At 51.4% G+C, this 22,770-nt stretch overlaps 1 protein-coding gene across 1 annotated transcript in view; it reads left to right on the top strand.

Annotated features, from left to right (window-relative positions):
* Positions 1-1,934: 1,934 nt before the first annotated feature.
* The window catches only part of CDH5 (cadherin 5), a 22,486-nt gene continuing 1,650 nt past the window's right edge, over positions 1,935-22,770 (top strand). Inside the window, 11 exon segments of the mRNA XM_006769824.2 lie at positions 1,935-2,212; positions 3,929-4,148; positions 8,657-8,945; positions 10,443-10,559; positions 11,678-11,842; positions 12,721-12,908; positions 13,944-14,194; positions 17,195-17,337; positions 18,857-18,981; positions 19,326-19,434; positions 21,520-21,765. Of these exon segments, the coding sequence (XP_006769887.2) occupies positions 2,025-2,212; positions 3,929-4,148; positions 8,657-8,945; positions 10,443-10,559; positions 11,678-11,842; positions 12,721-12,908; positions 13,944-14,194; positions 17,195-17,337; positions 18,857-18,981; positions 19,326-19,434; positions 21,520-21,765 (2,041 nt within the window). The 5' untranslated portion in view covers positions 1,935-2,024.

The raw sequence follows: 22,770 nt of genomic DNA, 5'->3' as shown, positions 1-22,770 counted from the left end.
CAGGGCGAGTGGACCTGGCAGGTGGGCCCTGCAGATCCCCCAGCCGGGTGACTGCATGGGAGGGAACAAGCATGGGGAGTGCTGGGTGGGCGGCACCAGAAGGTCATGAGGATTCACACATGCACGGTTCATCGTCAGCTACTGCTTACGGGCCACCTTGCCCATTTTTCTAATTCAGCCTGGAAACAACCCGAGAGGCAGATGCGGGTGTTCCCGCCATTCAGATGATGGAATGGAGGCTCAGAGAGGCGGAGAGTCCTGCGTGCAGTCCCGCGGTGACAAAGCAGGGGGGCCGCCGAGGTTCCGTGGACCACGGAGCCTGTGGTCACGGCGTCACCCTGCTCTGGGGGAGCCCAGAGAGGCAAGACCCGGGAGTGGCGTGTGGCTGGGCTGTGAGGCAAGGACCAAGGACAGTCCCTAGAGGCGGATATTTGGACTCAACCCTGAAGGACAAGTTCACCAAAGAGGGAACTCGGGGAGAGGGGGCACCTGTCCTGGGCCGGTCCCCTCTCTAGCTACCTGCTCTCCTTCCTGTGCCAGGCGCGCAGGTTAAGCGCCCTCCACACACTGCGGCCCTCCGCCAGCTGCTGGGGGCCTGCTTCCTCCCCCAGAATCCCAGGCCGGTCTCCAGCAGCTGCTGGCCATGGCCACACAGGCGTTCCGGAGGCAACTCCAACCTGACACAGGGCATGCAGGCAATTTCGGTTTCCTCCCCTCCAAATATGCAGCCCCCCCCTCCCAGTCTCCCCAATCTCAGGCCCGGCTGCTCCCCAACTGTTCAGGCTAGAGACTGGGAGTTTCCTGGACCCTACCCATTCCTCACCCCCACAGGGTCTTTTGGGGTTTTTTTTTTTAATCCTCGCCTAAAGATATTTTTTCATTAATCTTTTTAGAGAGAATGAAGAGAGAGGAGAAGACATAGAGAAATATCAATGTGAGAGAAACACATCGATTGGTTGCCTCTTGCATGTGCCCCAATCAGGGCCTGGGCCAGGGAGGAGCCTGCAACCCAGGGACGTGCCACAGGCCGACATTCTATCCACTGAGCCTGGCCGGCTAGGGCCCAGGGGCCTTCTTTTGGTTCTTCAAACACACGATCCACTTTTCTACCCCAGGGCCTTTGTGCTTGCTGGTCCTTCTGCCTGGGATTTCCTTCCATCCCCTCAATTCCTAGGGCTGACACTCAGGTGTTGTCTTAGGTGTCATCTCTCTGAGTCCTTCCCTGGCCTCTCGGGCTCAACCGCTGTCCCCTCTGCTGCAGCCTCCATTGTGGCCCCCCGGGCGCCTCTCATCACTAGCTGAGCTTTTCCTCATTCACTTATTTCCCAGGTGCTCCCACTACAGGGTGTGCTCCCAGGGTAGCTCCTGTCTGTGTCTCTCTCACTGCAGCGCCCCAGGGGGCTCAACACCCAGCAAGGCTTGCACCCTGTCCTGCTCAGTGGCCTAAAATCGCTCCCTCTCTCCCAGTTTCAATTCTGTTTCTCTGACTTTTTCTCTTTTGAGTCACTTCCCATTTGGGGGAGGAAGAAAGAACCAAGACTTGTAGTTCCTTTCCAGGCAAAGAAGGAAATGACCCACCGGGCCTGTGTCCAGGGGAGAGGGCGGGACAGGGGTCATGCCCGCGACCTCCCCTGAGTCAGGACCAGCTTCCTGGCCGGGACTCCCCACCTCCCCAGTCCCTGCTCATTGCCTGCCTCTTGCCTGGAATGGCTGCCCTTTCCAGATCCTACATCAAAGGGCACCGGGCCTCTTCCACGTCACCTGCCTCGTTTGTGGCTAAGAAACGTGAGCTGTGAGACGTGACACGCGGAGGCAGGCGGGCCTCCCCCTGGGCACATGGCACTGCATTCTGGGGCCTGCTCTGCCCCAGCCCGACCCCAGCAGGCCACTTCCTCATAGGCCAGGCATGGGCGTCGGGTGGGGGCTTTGGATGCTAAGGTCAGCAGTCCCAGAGGCTACTCGGGCCCAGAGCAGACACCCTCAGCCCTCTCGGAGGCCCGCCTGGCGCCTGTGTCTCAGAGGAAATGTCACTAGAGTTCGGACATCTCCTGGGATGTGCGGACTCCAGCCTCTCCCCTAGACCGCTGCAGGGGACAGCCCTGGAGGAGGCCTCCTCCCCAGCACCCCGCAAGCCCGCGTCTCTCTGGGCAGGAGCCCTGGTCCCACGGCTACCCACCCGCCTTCCTGCCCTGAACCATCCCCGGGGCTGCAGGTCAGTGACAAGGGGACCCAGCAGGGAGGACCGATGGGGTCAGTGACGGCCAAGGTCAGAGCCTCCATCCACCGTGGGGCGGTGGGGAAGCCTCTCTTCCGGGACTTCTGGATGGAGCCAGGCCCCCACCGATGGGCGACCCCAGATCCCAGTGCAGGCTGATCCGAGGGCTGCCTTCAAGGGCACGCAATCCGGGCAGTGGCGGGGGCCCTGCACTTGAAAGGCCCCTATGCTTGGGGGCCTCCTGTTCTCCCATCTTCGTCTTGACATTCTTAATAACTTTTGAACCCCGCATTGAAATTTTGCACTGGGCCCTGAGAATAATGAAGCCAATCTTGCAAGCCCAGACCATCAGCCCCCACCTCAGCTCCCCCTCCCCCTTTTCTTTACTCACCCCTCAAACCCCCTTCACCTGTCAACGGTCAAAATACTCTGTATCTGAGTCTGCATCTGTTCTGCTTGTTTATTTTGTCTTTTAGATCCCACAGAGAAGTGAAATCCTATAGCATTTGTCTTTCCCTGTCTGACGCATTTCACTCTGATAAATACCCTGTAGTTCCATCCACGTTGCTGCAGATGGCGAGATTTCGTTCTTTTTTTATGGCTGAGTCATACTCAATTTCTATATGCGCCACATCTTCTTTATCTAATCATCTGCTGGGCACTTCGGCTGCTTCTATATCTTGGCTATTGCAAACAATGCTGCAATGAACATATGTCTTTTCAATTTTGTGTTCTGGGTCTCTTCAAATCCCCACACGTGGAATGGCTGGGTCTTTCTTTGCCTCTCGGTATGAATTGGTAGTTACAGAATAGTCACCTCGATGTAGAGTACAGCACAGGGAACAGAGCCGATCATATTATAATTACTACGTACGGTGTCCGACGGGTAGGAGTTTTATCGGGGTGACTGCTTCATGAGTTAGATAGATGTCTAACCACGGGGTTGGACACCTGAAACTAACATAACATGGTACATCCACTGTTAACCTGAAACTAATATAACATGGTACGTCCACTGTTAACCTGAAGCTAATATAACATTGTAGGTCAACTGTTAATTTGAAAATAAATAAATAAACGAAAAAGAGAGCAGTAGGAAAAGCATGAACCTTTGGGTCAGACAGACTTGGCTCACATCCAGACTCTGCTGCTTACCGTCTGAGTGACCTCAGAAGTGTTACTAAACCCCTCTGTTCTCAGCTCATCTCTAACATGAGGGTTATAACTATACCTACTTCGAGGGCTCTTGGGAGGATTAAAGGAGATGATACAAAGTGCTTGGAACTGTGTTCCACTGTCCGCCCCACCACTTGCTCCAACGTGAACATCACTTCTTTGTAGGGTGATTTACCCGGTGTAAAAGGAGGGTAACTGGGTGCCCACTGCATAGGGCTTAGGGAGCAACCATCAGCATCCGCATCACCCCCTCCTCCAGGAGACCTTCCCGACAGCCCTCCTCTGGGGCTGACTGTTGCCTGCGCTTGCTGCCACACCAGCACATGTGACATTTAATAGGAATTATTTCTGTGTCTATCTTCCCCTCCCAGACTTGGAGCTCTTTGGGGCAGGAATAGAGCCAGGTGCTGCTGGCATCAGCAGAGGGTGAAGGATGAAGGAGTGAACAGATCAGGGGAGTTCAGTTATCCCTGGGAGCTGCTCATTCACTGGAGTAGTAACCCATAAGCCCTGATGGAGTCCCCTCTCTTTCCCCAGATCTGTGCCTCCTGGGAAGATGCATTTGCCCCTGATACTGCTGGCCACAGTGGGCACCTGTCTAGGCCTGCTGATGGCAGCTGCCACAGGCACTCACCCTGCCCAACTGGACACTCCCAGCAGGCTACCCACCCACCAGCGCCAGAAGAGACACTGGATTTGGAACCAGATGCACATTGAGGAAGAGAAAAACACCTCGCTGCCCCATCATGTGGGCAAGGTAAGGCTCAGGCCCAGAGCAGCAAGTGGCCCACGGTGAGGGCGGTGGTGGTGAAGGTGGTGGTTGTAGGGTTGGGGGTGTAATGAGGGTAATGGTTCTGGTGGTAGAGATGGTGGGGGTGGTAGAAGTATTGGTGTTGGCGGTTGAGATAATGAAGGGAAAGATGATGTGGTGATGATGGTGGTGATGATAGTGGTAATGATGATAATGGTGGTGATGATGTTGGTGGTAGTAGTGGTGATGGTAATGGCGGTAATGATAGGGATGGGGAAGAGGAAGGTGATGGTGGTGGTGGTGGAAGTGATGATAATGGTGATAATGGTGATGATGAAGGGGAAGTTGGTGATGGTGATGGTGGCAGTGATGTGGTGGTGGTTGGGGTAGTGATGATGGTGATGGTAAAGAGGAAGGTCATGGTGTTGGTGTTGGTGTTGGTGGTGGTGGTGGGGGGGAAGAGGAAGTTGTTGATGGTGGTGGTAGTAATAGTGGCCAGGAGAGTGATGGTGGTAGTGGTGATGTGTTGTTAGTGATGTGGCTGTGGTGGAAATGATGGTGAATGCTATGGTGTATTTTCTCCCAGACCTTAGTCTATGGACCAAATATCCCTGGTAGAAGTGCCACCCCAGGCACAGGCAGAGATGACCAGTTCAGGGCTTAGGGCAGAAGCAGCCAAGCCTGCCATAAAATGTTCCCATCTGAGAGGTTGGAAAACCTGAGCAGCCTTCTACAAAACTGTGCTGGTGTCCAAGTTAGTCATCCCGGCCATCGTTGGCCAACCCTGGCCTGGGCCTTTGCACTTTCTCCAAAAAATCTTTCTCTCGGTCTATCCCTCCCTAGTTTTCTGTCACCTGACACCACTCCCCAGATTCTAGCACACCCACCACAAGGTCCCTGACTGACACACACCTGCCCTCCAGGGCTCCAACCCCCACCTCCTTCCACTTTAAAACATGCTCAACCCCAGTCACCTTCCTAGAACTCAGACTGACAGTGAACTGCCTTCCTGTGTCACACTGTTCCTGATGTCAGAACCACTCTAATTCAGACGAATAGCTCTAGTGGTGGATTTCATACACGATGACAGGTAGATGGAGTAGGTCTTTTGAGAGCATTCAGTGAGGAAAGCATTTCTTTCAAGCGCATAAAACCTCACCATGTCAGTTTCTTGGAATCTAAACATGGCTGTCTACAGAAGTACCAGATCAATGCGCTGACGAGAGGAAGTAGGGTGCCAAGCACGGGCGAGGCTCTGGGGAGGCCACGGTGGGCAAAGATAGCCTGGCCCCCATCCTTCTGCAGCTTGTGGTCTAAAATAAGGGCTGCCAGAACCAGCCCACCACACGGCTTCATATATACAGATTTATGGGGACAGTCACATGATTTACACATCGCCGTGGCTGCTTTCACGCTACGATGGCATATTTGAGTTGTTGTGACGAAGACCCTATGACCTACGAAGCTGGAAATATTTACTGTCTGGCCTTTTACAGAAACAGTTTCCCTAGTCTAGAGGGATAGCAGACAGTAGGCAGGGAACCCCGCAAACAGCACTGATGGAGGAGCCCCGTGGCTATAGAGAGGACCCTGGATGGAGGAGGGCGCAGTCCGGCCGCCCATCAGAAACGCCACAACAGCGGGGGGAACCCATCCACAGCCCCGCCAACAGCCAGCCGACTGTGCCCAGGGTCCCAAAAGGGACTGGGACGTTTAAATCGCTCGGTGCGGCCACTCAAGGGGAAAAGACACTTGCCCAGGACACAGCCCTAGGAGAACGCACGAAAGCATCAGGCTCCTGGCTCCTGACGTGAATCCTGTGTCACAGAGGGAAATATCACCAACCCACCCACGTCCTCTGTAATGAGATAATTGTGCCATGAGTCAGCCGCGAAGAGAGTGGCCGGCTCCAAGGAGATCTGCAGGATGAGTCAGAGAGAATCAGCCGAGAGCAGCGGCACCTGTGTCGCACACAGCCCGACACGCAGCCTCTGCGGGCTCCCCCAAGGGCCCCCGGCAGCAGGAAGAGCATCAGGCCTGCCGTCATCTGCCATCAGCGCTCACTTGGCACCTGGAACTGGGCTGGGGGACAGAGCAGCCGAATGCAGTCCCCACCCCCGATAGACGCGAGGGTACATGGGAGGGACAAGGACAGGGCCCCTAGGATCACCTCCTGACTCCCAAAGACGTCATCCGAGGGAAGGAAGTCCCTGTTTACCAAGGCCAGAGCGCAGCGCCTTTGTTTACAGAGCTGGTTGGACAATGGGCATGAGGCCTGGGCAGACTTCTGAATCCTCAGACATGGGTCAGCGTGGCTTTGGGCATTAATACCGCATGTCCAAATATACTGATCATTTTAAAAATATATATTTTACATAAACAGACTCTTTGTTATATGTTTTTATTGATTTTACAGAGAGAGAGAAAGGGAGAAAGGGAGAGGGAGAGAGAGAGAAACATGGATCGGCTGCCTCCTGCACGTCCCCCTAACTGGGGATTGAGTCTGGAACCCAGGCAAGTGCCCTGACAGGAATTGAACCTGTGATCCCTCGATGCTCAGCCAACTGAGCCACACTGGCCAGGGCTACAGTGATAACGTTTAAACCCCTTCCCCGGCAGAAACGTGTATACTCATTTTCACAAAATGTTCTTTTTCAGTCGTCGATGAGTATACTAAGAAAATATGGTAAAAAAATATGGTTTATAGGAAGACGAGTTACAAACTGTTTTCATAACCAGCATCAAAAATACTATATAGAACCAAAATAAAAAAATTAGTCTGAAAAAGAAACGTTTTTAACAAAAAAATTGTTGGGGAAGGGGTTAAAGAGGAGGGCTCCCCACAATCTATACCCTCAGCCTGATTATGGGGAAAACGTCAGACAAATTCCAACAGAAGGACATCCTACACCCGGGCATCTCTAAACGGGCAGGGTCATCATCAGAAACACTGAAAGTCTGAGAAACTGTCACAGCCCAGAGGAGCGGACAGAAACCTGATGACTGGATGTCATGTGGTGCCCTGGATGGGATCCAAGAACAAAAAAGGGGCATCCAGTAAAAACTTTAAAAATCTGCATAAACTGCGTACTTGGGTCAATGATAACGTAACAGTATCGGTCCATTAATTATAACGAAAGTACCAGACTAGTGTGAGATGTCAGTAATAAAGGAAGTTGGGAGCAGGAAGTACGAGCACCCTCTGTCGGAGGAAGGGTACGTTCCAATGAACTCTCACACGGAGTGCTAACAGAACAGATCAAAGCTGACTCACTCCCCCTCACTACCCTAACCACGTGGATCCCAGCACACCGATCGGAACCAAGTTTGGAACTACCCTTGTATCCCTAACCCTGAGCAACCCATACAGGGCCCCCGACCGTCCCTTCAGGCCACCGGTGAGAGCCTCACTGTTCATCAGTGAGCGACCCACGTATCCATCGCAAGATGAATGGATAAAGAAGATGTGGTACATATATACAATGGAATGTTAGTCACCAATAACAAAGAACAAAATCTTGCCATTTGCAACAACATGCAAGGACTTTGAGGCTAGTATGCTCAGTGAAATAAGTCAGAGAAAGACTTACATGTGAAATCTAAAAAAAAATCAGACTAACCAAACCAGAAGAAAAACTCATAGATACAGAGAACAAACTGATGGCTGCCAAAGGGGAGGGCGGTGGAGGAATGAATGAAAAGGGGGAAGGGGACTAAGAGGTACAAACTTCCAGTTACCTATGTATATAAAAAGCCAGCAACCGGAACACCATAACAACCAGAACCACCGGTCACTGTGACGCCCACTGTGGCCAGCAAACCAGCCTTATCAGAGGGCGGTGGCCAATCGCCCATGGCCCTTCCCCCAGACCGTTGGCCCCCCCACCCCCCATCGACCACCCCCTGGGGGGAGAGGCCGTGGGCCAATGGGGAAGGTGAAGGCTCGGCCCCTCCCCCAGACAGCTCTATCCCCAATCAGCCCCCCCACACACACACCAATCAGGGTTGGGGCTGGCCAGCCAACCTCCCCCACCTCCTCCTCCTCCCAACAGGTCCTGATCTGTCCCCATTGGGGCCAGGCCGGCTGGACCCCACCTGTGCACAAATTCGTTCACTGGGCCTCTAGTAAATAAATAATGAAGTACCTATGAGAATGTACTGTACAGCACAAGGAAAATAGTCAATATTGTCATCATAACTTTGCACGGTGACAGATGGTTATCATCCTTATCATGGTGGTCACATTATAAGGAATACAAATGTCGAATCACTGTGTTGTACTCCTGAAACTAACATGATACAGTATGTCAACTATACTTTAATTTTTTTAAATTGCAGTGTCCCATTTGGATCCCCGGCCAGTACCACACATACACACATGTGCACAAACATGCATGTGTGTACATACACACACATACATGCACACAGGAACTTGCATACTCACATGTGCACGCGCACATGCGCACACAGCCACCGCTGCCCATTCCCAGCTCAGAGCACCTCTTCTTTCCTAGATCATATCGAGTGAGAACCGCAAGAACACCAAGTACGTGCTGCGAGGAGAGGCGGCAGACAAGATCTTCCGGGTCAATGAGGTCACGGGGGACGTGTTTGCCTTTGAGAGGCTGGACAGGGAGAAGACCTCCCAGTACCACCTCACTGCCCTCATAGTGGACAAGAACACCAACAAGGAGCTGGAGCCTCCTTCCAACTTCCTCATCAAAGTTTACGACGTGAATGACAACTGGCCTGTGTTCACTCACCCGTTTTTCAACGCATCTGTGTCCGAGATGTCAGCTGCGGGTATGTGCTCAGTCTGTCCCTCTCTCCTCTTCCTCCCCCATCCCCAGCCTGGAGGCACCGCTCCATCAACAACCTCAATGTCTGAGGCTAGGATTCAGTGAGTTTAGGGCAATGATTGTAATGACCCCAGCCATAGACTGAGCCCTGATCCTGATCACAGACTGAACCCTGACCCTAGCCATAGACTGAACCCTGACCCTAGACATAGACTGAGTCCTAATCCTGATCATGGACTGAGCCCTGATCCTGCTCGCAGACTGAGCCCTGATCCTGCTCATACTTCCTCATCAAAGTTTACGACGTGAACGACAACTGGCCTGTGTTCACTCACCCATTTTTCAACGCATCTGTGTCCGAGATGTCAGCTGCGGGTATGTGCTCAGTCTGTCCCTCTCTCCTCTTCCTCCCCCATCCCCAGCCTGGAGGCACCGCTCCATCAACAACCTCAATGTCTGAGGCTAGGATTCAGTGAGTTTAGGGCAATGATTGTAATGACCCCAGCCATAGACTGAGCCCTGATCCTGATCACAGACTGAACCCTGACCCTAGCCATAGACTGAACCCTGACCCTAGACATAGACTGAGTCCTAATCCTGATCATGGACTGAGCCCTGATCCTGCTCACAGACTGAACTCTGACCCTAGCCATAGACTGAGCCCTGATCCTGATCAGGGACTGAACCCTGACCCTAGCCATAGACTGAGCCCTGATCCTGATCATGGACTGAACCCTGACCCTAGTCACAGACTGAGCCCTGATCCTGATCAGGGACTGAGCCTTCACCACCAGAGGCACACATGTCTGATTACTTTTCCGAGCAAACCCCACCCACTCTCTGACTCTCAGGACTGACACAAGAGCATAGCTTTTGCACATGAATAATGCCAGCTGTGCCACCAAGGCCAGACAAGTCCTGTCTGGGATCCATGCAGGAGTAGAGGGGCGAGGACTGGGGCCCTCACTTCAAGGTGTGTCACCAGCCTGGACCACAGGCCTCCAGAGATTACTATTCATTCAGTTCCACCCCAAGCTTCCAGGAGGTGCCTGAAAAGGGTTCCCTTCCCTCCCTTAGTCCAGGAGCCCCGGCCAAGGCCCTGGGACCAGACCTTCCTATTAAGGAGGGGGGTCCTGGTATTCAAGGGGAAAGAGCTGTAACCTCCACCCCTGTGGGGGTCTCTTCCCATGCCCTTGTTTCACTTTCCAGGGCAGGAAAGAAGCACCCCTCACTCTCCTAGGTTCGTCCTCATGACCCCAACCACGCGCCCCTTCCTCCCTCTCCCGTAAATGGAAGCCGCCTGCTCTCTCTGCCCCCTTCGAGGCCGATCAGGCTGGGCCTCCCCTGCTGCCAGCACTTTGCCCCCATGCAGGCTCCTCAGGAAATAACACAGCCTTTTCTCCCTGGGGCCCTGGGGGAGGTGGGTTCAGGGGACACCCAGCTGGGAACGGGGTGGGGCTGGCAGTCACAAGGCTGCAACCCCTGGACTCTCTCTCCACAGGAACCTCCGTCTTCCAACTGACAGCAGTGGATGCAGATGACCCCACCGTGGCAGAGCACACCACCGTCATGTACCACATCCTGAAGGGAGACGAATACTTTGGCATTTCTAACTCTGGTCTGTGAGACTGACCCTCCTCTGGCTCGGGGGGCGTTGAGGGGGGCAGACATTCCAGGTGTGGGTGCTGAGGGAAGCCCAGTCTGACAGGGGTCACTGTCCACTGGGCCACACTGTGCTAAGGAGGTGGTTGGTATCCCATGGTAAGACAAGGTGGCTGGTGAGGGCAGAAGGAAGCAGACAGGTGCCCAAGGCACGGACTCCAGTCCAGGAAACAAAATCAGGACCCACGCGTGGACACAGGAGGCAGGAGTGGAAGCTGGTTACAGCTCTGGGTGCAGGTTCAGACACACCTGGCTGCCAGGCCCAGCTCTCCCACTCGCCTTCTCTAAAGACCTCAGGCAAGTCCAGTAACCTCTGTGAGCCCTAGTTCCCACACCCCAGAATGGGATGCTTCTATTCGTCCTGCACGGTGGTTGTGAAGTTTAAGTTTGATATGATAAATAGAGAGCACATGGCCCATTGTAATTATACACTCAGTGTGGCTTTAAGAACTGTAAGGACTGCCCTGGCCAGCTGCTCAGTGGTTAGAACATCAGCTCTCGGACCGAAGGGTTGTAGGTTTGATTTCTGGTCAAGGGCACGTACCTTGGTTGCAGGTTTGCTGCAGGTTCCCCAGCCCCAGCATGCAGGAGGCAGCCAATCAATGTGTCGCTCTCCTGTTGATGTTTCTCTCTCTACCCCCACCTCCCTCCCTTCCACTCTCTCTGGAAATCAATGTAAAATATACCCTCGGCTGAGGACTTAAAAAAAAACCTGTATGGACTGAGTCTTTAGAGCAGGATAGGTCTGAAGGGATGGCAAATACACAGCAGACACACCCTCCCTGCGGGGCGCCACGGTGGGCACACGGATCCAGCACAGCCCTCCTCTACGCTGAGCCGAGAGGGGGCCTCAGGCAGCCAAGGCTAATATTGGACCAAACTGTTTGGGCAGCTCTGGCCTCGAAGTGCAGGGGTGGCGGCAGGGGGTGGTTGGCCAGTGTCCCCCAGCCCTGGCTGCACACTAGAATGCCCTGGGCGCTTGACAGTCAGGGGGCCCTCTGGAGAAGGCCTGGGCACCAGCATTTTCTCCGAGCTCCCCAGGTAACATGGCTCCTGCTGGGACCCTTTCTGCAGGACTCGTCTTCACCAAAGTCAACAACCTGGACCGAGAAACGCAGGCCAAGTACGAGGTCGTGGTGGAAGCCCAAGACGTCCAGGGCCTCCGAGGCGACTCCGGCACGACCACCGTGCTGATCACCCTGGAGGACATCAACGACAACTTCCCCATCTTCACCCAGAGTGAGCCCCTCCCCTGGGACCCTGGGCAGGGCAGCAGGCGGAATGCTCCAGACGCGGTGACCTGGGGCTCGACCCCTCACCCCGCCCCAGGGTGGGCCTAGGGTTCAGGGACGTCACTCTGGCGAAGGAGGGGCCCTGCTCCCCATCCCTGCGCACATTCCCAAGGCTGTCCTACGGCCCCTGACTCAGAACACTGAGCCCAGCCACAGGCTGATTCTCCCCAAAAATGTCTGACAGGAGCTTCCCACAGGCCCTGGGGGGGGGGGGAGGGTGAGGAGGAAGGCGATGGCTCTTCACGTGAACCCTCTAATACTGAGGCAAAGCCGGAGGCTCGGCCTCCCCACGGACAGGCCAGTTTTCCTGAAGTGGCCTCACTGTGCAAGGCTTAAGCTCCCGGAAGGCGGGACTTGCCTCCTTGTCCCTCTTGTCAATGCATAACTCCCCTAGCAAAGTGCCTGGCATACAGTAGGTGCTTAATAACTAGTTGGATGGATGGATGGACAGATAGAGGAGAACTATTTTGCCTTGACACTGAAAATTCCAGTGGCATTATTATTATTAACTAGGGGCAGGGACCGCAGGAGGGCTCCAGGGCATGTCTCACTTATCTTACCCAGTCCCAATCAGCCAGACCCCAGCAGCAAGCTAACCTACTGGTTGGAGCACCTGCCCCCTGATGGTCAGTGCGCGTCATAGCGACTGGTCGAACAGTCGAATGAATGGTCAGACACTTAGCATATTAGGCTTTTATTATATAGGATTATTATTATCTTCCCATGCCCATTTCCCATATCAGAATATATTAGGGGATTAGGAGGGACAATTGCCTTGTGGATCTCATTAACCCGATGCCTTCTGGGGCGCCCTATTTGCATCAGCCAACTACGTCTTTACGGTGCCTGAAGACATCCGTGTGGGCAGCCCCCTGGGCTCTCTCTTTGTTGAGGACCCAGACGAACCCCAGCACCGGATGACCAAGTACAGCATCGTGCAGGGAGAGTTCAGGGACACCTTCACCATCCAGACGGACCCCGCCCACAACGAGGGCATCATCAAGCCCACAAAGGTTTGCAGGCCGGGGGCGATGGGGACAGATGTGGGGTTGGGGGCTCCCAGCATCTCCAGAACTCACCCAGGGCGGCTAGCAGGTCAGAGGCCATCAGAGATGCACTCTGGTCAGCTTGGAGCTAGCCATGTGCTCACGGCCACTGGGACGGCGTAGCGAGGAGAGAAGGATCGGCGGTGCCTTAGGCTGGATCATGCCTGAAGCAGACCGTGAGGCAAGGATTTGGTGTAAACAGTTTATGTGGGAGGGGATCCCAGGAAGCCCCGGCAGCAGTGACAGGAGAAAAGGAGGAAGAAGAATCGGCTTCTGGAGGGGTGAGTAGGAGAGTACTAAGCAGGCAAGGGCAGGAGAAGATTCTTAACCAAAAACTTGGGGGCTCCCAGCATCTCCAGAACTCACCCAGGGCGGCTAGCAGGTCAGAGGCCATCAGAGATGCACTCTGGTCAGCTTGGAGCTAGCCATGTGCTCACGGCCACTGGGACGGCGTAGCGAGGAGAGAAGGATCGGCGGTGCCTTAGGCTGGATCATGCCTGAAGCAGACCGTGAGGCAAGGATTTGGTGTAAACAGTTTATGTGGGAGGGGATCCCAGGAAGCCCCGGCAGCAGTGACAGGAGAAAAGGAGGAAGAAGAATCGGCTTCTGGAGGGGTGAGTAGGAGAGTACTAAGCAGGCAAGGGCAGGAGAAGATTCTTGACCAAAAACATAAGAAAAGACTCGTCCTTGAGGAGCTGTGGTTAGAACCACTAATCTTTGATCCCCTCGAGAGCAGGACTGGGGCTGGTCGCTGTGTGTCCCCAGGATTTGGAACAGGGCCAGGCATAGAGCCAGGCTTGAGGGTGGAGCAAGGAAGCAGCTGAGTGGAAGCCAGGCCCAGTCACTCCCCTTGATGGCCTGGGAAATATCACTTCTCCAGGCCTCCAGCCCCTCATCTGTAAAATGGGTATCATCCCGGAACTACCTCGCAGGAGTGCTGGCAAGATCACACGCCACATGCGGGTCTCTAAACAGGGGCTCACCATCCTCTTCCCTCCACAGCCCCTGGACTACGAACGCATCCAGCAATACAGCTTCACCATCGAGGCCACGGACCCGACCATCAACCTCCGCTACTCAAGCAGCGTCTCCGCCAAAAACAAGGCCCGGGTCACCATCCATGTCACCGACGTGGACGAGCCCCCCGTCTTCCAGAAGCCCTTCTACCACTTCCAGCTGCAGGAGAACCTGAAGAAACCTCTCATCGGCTCCGTGCAGGCCGTGGACCCCGACGCCGCGCGGAGGAGCATTGGGTGAGGAGGGGGTGAGGAAGGGGGTGGTCATGACAGTCCTGGCCTGAGGTCCTTCTGGCTGCTGGACTGAGCCCAGGCCCAAAGGGAAAACCTCCCCACGCGTACGTGGGAAACGCAGAGTCAGGACTAGCAGCCAAGCTCTCCCACCGGCCCACGTGGCCCTCTCTTCCACCCTCTGGGACCGTGTCCTGCTTGAGCACCACCTAGACAGCCACCAGAGCCGCTCAGCCTTGAAGGGCCTGTTCTCTGGACCCCAGCTCCCCCAGGTCTGGCTCCCCCAGGCCCCATCGAGGGAGACCTGGCGGTCGAGAGGGCAACCAACCAGACAACATATGTAAATTCTCTGCACTCAACACGCTTTATTAAATCTGTCTTCCCAAAACACAAGAGGGAAAAGTGCTCATTTCACAGAGAAATGACACAGAGATGGATAAAGAAACATCAGCAGCCCCCCACTCCCAGATAACACCTGTTCACCAAACTCGTGTTTGATGGGGTCCTATCACGCCTTTCTTCATGGCAAACGGCGAGATGCGTTAACAGCAGGTTTGTTGTTTGCTTGTCCGGTTTGGGTTTTTTATTGTTTTATTTATTTTTTATCATGCCACGCCCACTTCATCACTACTTGTTCTTCTGTCTCAACTAGACTCCTCTCTTCTACCCCCGGGACAAAAGATGTAGTTCTAACTCGTACTTTCTAGAGCCACTTAATATTTGATAGTGCGTATGAATTTAATACAATCTCATGTTATTCCCGAGGGTTAGCCGATTGTACCAGCACCAAATAAGTAAACTCCTGGTTTCCTGACCCTCTTTATATACTAGGCTCCTGTCTGCATCCAAATCTATTTCTGAATCCTCTATTCTATCTATTCTCTGGAAAAGCCATCCTGTTTTATTGTAGCAGCTTTACACTGAAACTTGGTGTATAGAGGGTAAGGCCCTCCCTCCTTGCGTTTTACCTTACATACTTTCTATGCACCCTAAAACAGTCTTTCTTGTGAATTTTTAAATTCTTTACCCAGTTTTTTAAAACCCATTGGAATTCTAATGAGAATCGTGTTTACATATCAATGTGGGGGAGTTAATGTTTCTATGTTATCGTGGTCTTCTTTAAGGACAAACATGTCCCTCCTTTCTGGCCACATCTACGTTCCCGGGCTACTGCTCTCATGGCTATTCTACTCTACATAGTCTGTGATGATCGCTTTTCTTCTTCACTGACCCAAGGGTTAATTTAAGATTGGCTTTTTTCTTTTCACTTACCAGGGGTAGGGTATTTTGTGTTTTTGCTTTAACTTGTTCCGTGATGTAATATAATGGTATCTGTGTTCATTTTTTTCCTTGACACTTTTGCTTGATGTCTTTTAGTGTTTCTAATAGTTGATAACTATTTACCTTCCCTACAACTTCTTTTATCCTACGACCTTACCCAGTTTGTTCCGCCTAAACATTTTGCCTTCAACTCCACGTAGCCTGATGTTAAGTTCGCCAGTCCTATGTTCATGTTATTCGTGTTTGCCTGATATATATTTTCCAAACTTGACTCTTAACTTTGCTAGGTCATTTGGCATTAAGTTGTCTTCCAAAAATACAATGCAGTTGACTCTGCTTTTTCATCTAAACTGGGATACTTGTGTGTAACCTATTTATATTTTTCATCATAAGTGACATGTTTAATTTTATTTTTGTATCTTGTTTTACATTTCCCATTTCTCAAACTTCATGGGGGGGGGGGTTCTTTTCCCCCATCTATGTTGTTTTCTCCAAGATATTTGGGTACAGTACATTCATTTTTACTTTTATCAGTGAAATTTACTCCCATCTATAAAATTATAAATGTTTCCCAGGACCTACATTTTCTAGTTAAAAATCAATCTCTCTCTCTCTCTCTCTCTCTCTCTCTCTCTCTCTCAAGCACACACACACACACACACAACACCATTGCTTTTTTATATATAATAATAAATCAATAGTTTCATTTTAATTCCTCCCAAGTTTTTGCTTTATATTGAGACATTTTTCAATTAGATGAAGTTTAAAAAAAAAAATTTTTTTCAGGACCTATCTTTGTGGATGAGAGCTTTCATTCCTGATTTCTTGCATCTCTCAAGAATACCACAGTTTGTTTTGTTTTGTTTTGTTTTGCCTTCTTATGTTCATAACATCCAGATGTGCTTGTCTAATGCTCAGATTATAGACACTTCGCTCCAAAACTACTATCAACGTGTTCTAGCATTTAATTTATGGGGACTTTCTGGGGTGACTCTGGTTGCTCTTTATAAAAATGCTTTTTTTTTTCCTGACTGGATTCTTCAGTTTCTTTGTATAGACTTAAAATTCAAAAGTGCCATCAGGATATACCTAAATACTGATCCCCTTTTAAAACCATGCCTCATATCAATGGCCTCTTTTAATCTCTAGATTCAGGCCTTTCTTCAGATCAGGAAAGTTTCCTTTCGTTATATCTTTTGTTATTTCTTCTGTTCCATTTGCTCTGGAAGTTTCTTCAGTAGAGGCAAATAATTATTATAATTATAGTTTTCTTTTCTCTTTTCACCTGTTCATTCCTTTGTTTATGATTTCTGGAAGAACTGTTCACAGTTTTACTTCACAGATTTAATTGTCTTTCACTCACTTATCTCTTACAGCTCCTTTTATTTTTTTAATTTCTTCCTGGCTCCTGCCCAACTATCTTTTCATTCATCACAAGCACAATCCCAGCTATCGGGTAGGTGATGAAAGTGCACCTGTCTCAGCTCTGAGAGCACTGTTGATGGAGTGTCAGGCACCACCCTCACATCAGAGATGACAACAGCGCTAAGATCAAAGGGATCACCTCGCTTCTCTGCACCCCTCTGGGTGGTGGGGTGCAATGGGCAGTGAGAAGAGGACGGAGGAGGATGCAAGGGACAGATCCTAAAGGGCCTCGTCTGTCATCCTAGGGAAGTGAACTCAGAAAAGAGCAATAGAAAGCCACAATTCTCTCTCCCCCGGCAGATACTTCATCCGCAGGACCAGCGACAAGGGCCAGTTCTTCCAAATAAGCAAGCAGGGGAATATTTACAACGAGAAAGAAGTAGACAGAGAAGTCACTCCGTGGTATAACCTGACTGTGGAGGCCAAGGAGCTGGATTCCAGAGGTGAGTGACCCCATCTGCCAGGCCATCGGGGCTTTTCTCCTTTCCTTCCTTCATTCGCAGTTGCATCAACTGTCACGGTGGGTCTCTGGCGGTTTCTGAGCTCCCACTGAAGCACCACTTGGCTGGGCTGCAGGCAGCCTTCATCCCCGAGGGCGGAAGGACCAGCAAGCATCATATCCCCTGAGACCTTGTTATCAGGGCCAAGTGCCCCAACCCCAGACGGAAACAGAATCCCATGCGCAGTACGGTGTATGAAGCCCTGTCCCCGTGACAAGAATCGCCTGGGGCACCTCTTAACATAGAGCTTTTCAGACCCCTCCCTGGAGGTTCAGGTCCAGTGAGCCAGAAACGGGGCCAAGAACCATGCATTGGACAAGCGCCACATGATTCTTATGATCATGGATTTGGGAAAAGGCTGTCTGGGGCTCGCTATGTCCCAGTTAGGGGGTTGAATTCAAAATCTGCGGCAGGTTCTAACTCCAAGATGGTTAGGTTCTCCAGAAATTGGTGTCACATGCGCCAAAGGGAAAGGCAAGAGTTGGAGTTTTGCACCCTTGGCCTCTATGAGAAAATCACACTGCCCTGCAGAGAAAGATTAACATCCCGCCTCACCCAGGAGACCACCTCCCCCTCTTCCCCCGCCCAGAGAGGGGGCGAAAGTGGGACTTAGCCAAGGCCCCCCCGTGCTACTCACACCCCCAATATGACAGCCAGGCCAACTGTAATGACTCCTGTGTCTTCAGATCCATCTTTAGCCCTTTCTTCCCCATCTAATTACAGTCATACACTTTTTAGATTTTGAAAGTAATTTAAATTTTAAAAGTTATTTGCTGTTTCTTTTAAAATACTGAAAATACAAACTAGGAGAAGAAATGTTCCCCCGTAATCCTAGCATACAGAGACCACTACTGTTAGCACTTTAGTGTACCTTCTGTGGTCCTTTCTCTATACATATTTTTTACAGAAGTTTATAATATTTGTATCAACTCTTATCCTGCATTTTTACTTAACCTTATTTCAGAACCATTTTCTCATGGTTCTAACCCGTCGTTTTTTAAATTACATTTTGAAAATGTAATTTACATGGGCATTATAAATGGCCAGATATTTCATTCTTGTAAAGTGGTATAATTTATTGACCCAATCTCACTTACATTGTTTACCTTTTAAATCATTTTCTAATTAAGTAATTTAATTTAATAAATTATACTTGTTTAAATTAATTTAATTACTTAATTAAATCCTTAGATTAGTTTGGTGATGACTTAACTCAATTTTATGAAAAGCTTTTTAAATTCCCTGAGATTACCTTTTCATTCTTACAAGTACTTCTTTAGGAAGCATCCTTGTGCATGAAGCTTGCCCCGCCCCCCACCTCTTCCACTCATTTCATCCAGAATACCTTCCCTGGCCTCTCTCTTCCATGGCCCCCTCTTCCTATGAGAAGGGCCCCCCTCCAGGAGCCCCCATCCACACATCAGCGGAGCCCGTTGCAGTGACAAGTCCTTTCCCCCTACAGGGAACCCCACGGGCAAAGAATCCATCGTCCAGGTCCACATCGAAGTTCTGGATGTGAACGACAACCCCCCAAAGTTTGCCAAGCCCTACGAGCCCACAGTGTGCGAGAATGCTGAGAAGGGCACGGTGAGTCTGGCTCGGGTGGGAGGACAAGGCGGTGCCCACCTGGGACAGGCTTCAGAGCAGCACCTCCCACCCACAGTCAGTTGCTTAATGTGACCTGCACAACAGCCTTGAGGAAAGGGGACATTGTCCCCACTGTATAGGTGAAGAAACTGAGGCTCAGAGAAATACGCGGAGAACAGATTGGCGGGGAGGGGGCTGGTACAAAGAGTATCTTTGCGGAGGTCATTTAAGTCAGTGTTGCAGGTGGGAGGCAGCCAGGGTCAGGTCTAAACCCAAAGTCTCCATCACTGAACTCCAGACAAGCCCAACATCATCACTGACCACCCCTATCTTCCACACTCCAGCTGGTGGTGCAAATCTTGGCAACAGACGCGGATATAACGCCAAAAAATGTGAAGTTCAAATTCTCCCTGAACACCCAGGACAGCAACTTCACCCTCACGGATAATCACGGTACGTCCACATCAAAGTAGTTAGCCTGGCTCTTAGGAGGGTCAGGAGGGAGGTTATTTGAGTCTTAAAGCACCAGGGTCAAGGCTCAAGCCAACAAACTGGGGGCAAGGCCTCATTAAGGTTTTCATTTCATGGCATATTTTGTACATCTTCTGCCAAATACCTCATTGGCCTATACAATGGTCAGAGGTGCCCTGGCCAAACTGTCCAGTCCGCATAGCCTGCTATTTCCCAAAAGAGACGAGGCGTACAGAATAGATATGGGTCCAGACAGTCAGTTCGGTTCCCAAACTAGCCAAGGGATTCCTTCTCACACACAATCTCTGAGCTCCGCATAATTACAAATTACGCTATGACATGGAACTTTGAGGTCACTTCCAAAAAGTCAAAACTGGATATGTGAAATTCGAAATGCCAAGGAATCAGAAAACTTGGTCTTAATTCAATTACAATAACTACTTACCGCCCCAGGCCTGGGATAGGATCTGGTCCGCCAATCACAGCCCAGAGAGTCCTATGATGTCAGTAGTAGCCAATCAGAGCTTCCAATGAGTAAGCGCTCAGGAGTGAGATCACGCTGAGTTGATTGCACTCTGGTCACTGGTAGACAGGTTTCCGTAGCTTCAGCAGCTTCCTCAGAAAAAAAATAAAAATCCCCCTTAAATCTCACTAGAGCAATCCATCACCCAGCATGGGGTGGAATTCCTGCCTGTCCCTGATTGGCAAAACTGTGGTTGGTGAGGATCCCTGTAAGGACACAGCCACTGCAAGGTCAGGATGAGGAAGGTCGGGAGAAGGGGTCTCTGAGAGCGGGGGCAGACCCAGAGGATCGGCCACTACCTCCTGGGGGGCAGGGAAGGTGGCCATGACGTGTTGACAGTCAGTGACGGACCACTCAGCGTTCAGCTGTCTTTAGTAGTAACTAATGTGGCCAAAATACCCATCACCCCATCCCAAGGTCCACCTCAATCCCACCTCAGAGAGGTCTGCAAGCGGGTGGGAAGCTTCAGTGCTACCCCAAGGAGCCCCCACGTGCGGCCAGGAGGCAAGCTTGTTGGTCTTGGATTCACTGAGCGTGAGGGTCCTGCTACAGCATTAAATGGGAATAGTGAGAAAGCGCTCATTTCTCCCATAGTGTCATTGGCTACTCAAGTATAACAGACAAGGCTACTTAATAATGAAATGAACTGGCTTTCCTTTGAAATCTAAAATATGGCCTCCTTTACTTTTGGCTGGCTTGCTGCATGGACCAACCCTACACAGTGGCCAAATATCCACTCCAAATCTTGTGCCCTCCCCAGACCATCAGTATCATGACCTCCCAGGAAGCCTACAAGGGGATGATTATCTGGCCTCTGCCCAAAGCCTCAGAGTCAGCCATGGAAGGGGGATAGGGACGCAAGGAAAGGAGGTGGCTGGGAAGGGGTGAGGTCTGAACGCCTGCAGGTTTAAAACGCTCCCTGGGGAGTTCTACACAGGACACCGTTGATTGGAGCTGGGAGGGAAAGTCAAATTCGGGCCTAAGCCCCGCCCCAGGCCCAGCCTGCCCCAGATATCCTCAAGTCCATATGTAATCATTCCCTCAGCACGCCCAGGCAGAAACGTAAGCACTGTTTTTACTTTCTAGCCAATTTGCAGGGATAACAGAAAGAGTCTCAGAAGTTGGCCCGATGTAAAAGGCTTTTTAAAATCTTATTTCCCCGATTATTATCTGTCAGAGCTTAAAACAATACATTCATTAACTGAGCTGAAAGAGAGTTGCTTATCATTAGAGTGGAGTTAGGGAGGAAGGGATCAGGCATATCAGATGCCCACAGAAAGAGAAAACAGGGATTTTACATCCTGGCCAAGCCAGTCTTAGAAGATACGTCCAAGGAGCTGCCCAAAATATCCCCCCTCTGGAAGAACAAAAGGCTGAAAGATAAGGCAGGGGATGCAAAGAACACAGAGGCGCTCCAGGTGGCACATGGGCGGGCCCAATCCAGGAGGACTCCCAGGAGGAGACAAACTACACTGTCAGGGCGGACAAGGGGACAGGCACTCCCAGCAGCACAGCCTGACTCTGAGGCCCTGTTGTGCTTCCAGATAACACGGCCAACATCACCGTCAAGTACGGGCAGTTTGACCGGGAGCATACCAAGGTCCACCACCTGCCTGTGCTCATCTCGGACAACGGGAGGCCGAGCCTCACCGGCACCAGCACGCTGACCGTGACGGTGTGCAAGTGCAACGAGCATGGCGAGGCCACCTTCTGCAACGGGAAACTCTATCAGGGCTACAACATCATCCCCGTGCTGGTCGCTATCTTCCTCTGCATCCTCACCATCACAGGTCAGTGCCCGGGGGCGGGAGGGGGCAGGGAGGGGGCTGCTCCAGGGAGGGAGAGGCCAGGGATCCAGGTCAGTCCTGCCTCCAGCCCACAGGATAGCCCTGAGCCAGTCCCCACCCTGAGCCCCAATGAGATAGGACTGCCAACTTCACCTCCCTGGGTGCCTAAATGGGGGGGGTCAAGACTACACAGTACCACCGAAACCGGTTTGGCTCAGTGGATAGAGCGTCGGCCTGCGGACTGAAAGGTCCCAGGTTCGATTCCGATCAAGGGCATGTACCTGGGTTGCGGGCACATCCCTAGTAGGAGATGTGCAGGAGGCAGCTGATCGATGTTTCTCTCTCATCGATGTTTCTGACTCTCTATCTCTCTCCCTTCCTCTCTGTAAAAAATCAATAAAATATATTTTTAAAAAATTCTTTCTATACGACGTTCAACTTCCTGTGTGCCAGGCACCATTCTTGGCACTTATCTACATGAAAACTGTTTTGAAAACAGAGGATCCAGTTCCCCCTTTGGGAAGAGAAGCAAAGTGTAAAAACGTCTTGTTCTGATGATCTCCGGGAGCTTTCTTCCCTTTTAGAGGGTTCCTCCTGCCGGGATGTCACTTTTTTTCTGGTTGGGAGCATTTCAGGCCTTGCCGTAGTTTCTGGGTTTCCCCAGAAGCAGAACCTGGGATTGGGGTGCACGTGGTTTGTTTGGGGGGTGCTTCCAGGAAGCCCAGAAGGAAGAGATGCAAACGGGAGACAACCAACAGATCGACGTTGCACTTTCACAATGACATTTCTCTCGGTCTCTCTCCCTCTCCTCTCTCTCTCTTAAATCGATTTTTATTTTATTTTAAATATATTTTATTGATCTTTTACAGAGAGGAAGGGAGAGGGATAGAGAGTTAGAAATATGGATGAGAGAGAAACATCGATCAGCTGCCTCCTGCACACCCCCTACTGGGGATGCGCCCGCAACTAAGGTACATGCCCTTGACTGGAATCGAACCTGGGACCCTT

Source organism: Myotis davidii, unplaced genomic scaffold (assembly GCF_000327345.1).
Source record: "Myotis davidii unplaced genomic scaffold, ASM32734v1 scaffold243, whole genome shotgun sequence".
NCBI lineage: Eukaryota > Metazoa > Chordata > Mammalia > Chiroptera > Vespertilionidae > Myotis > Myotis davidii.
Note: the sequence above shows the minus strand (reverse complement) of the source record. Positions and strands in the feature narration are given on the sequence as shown.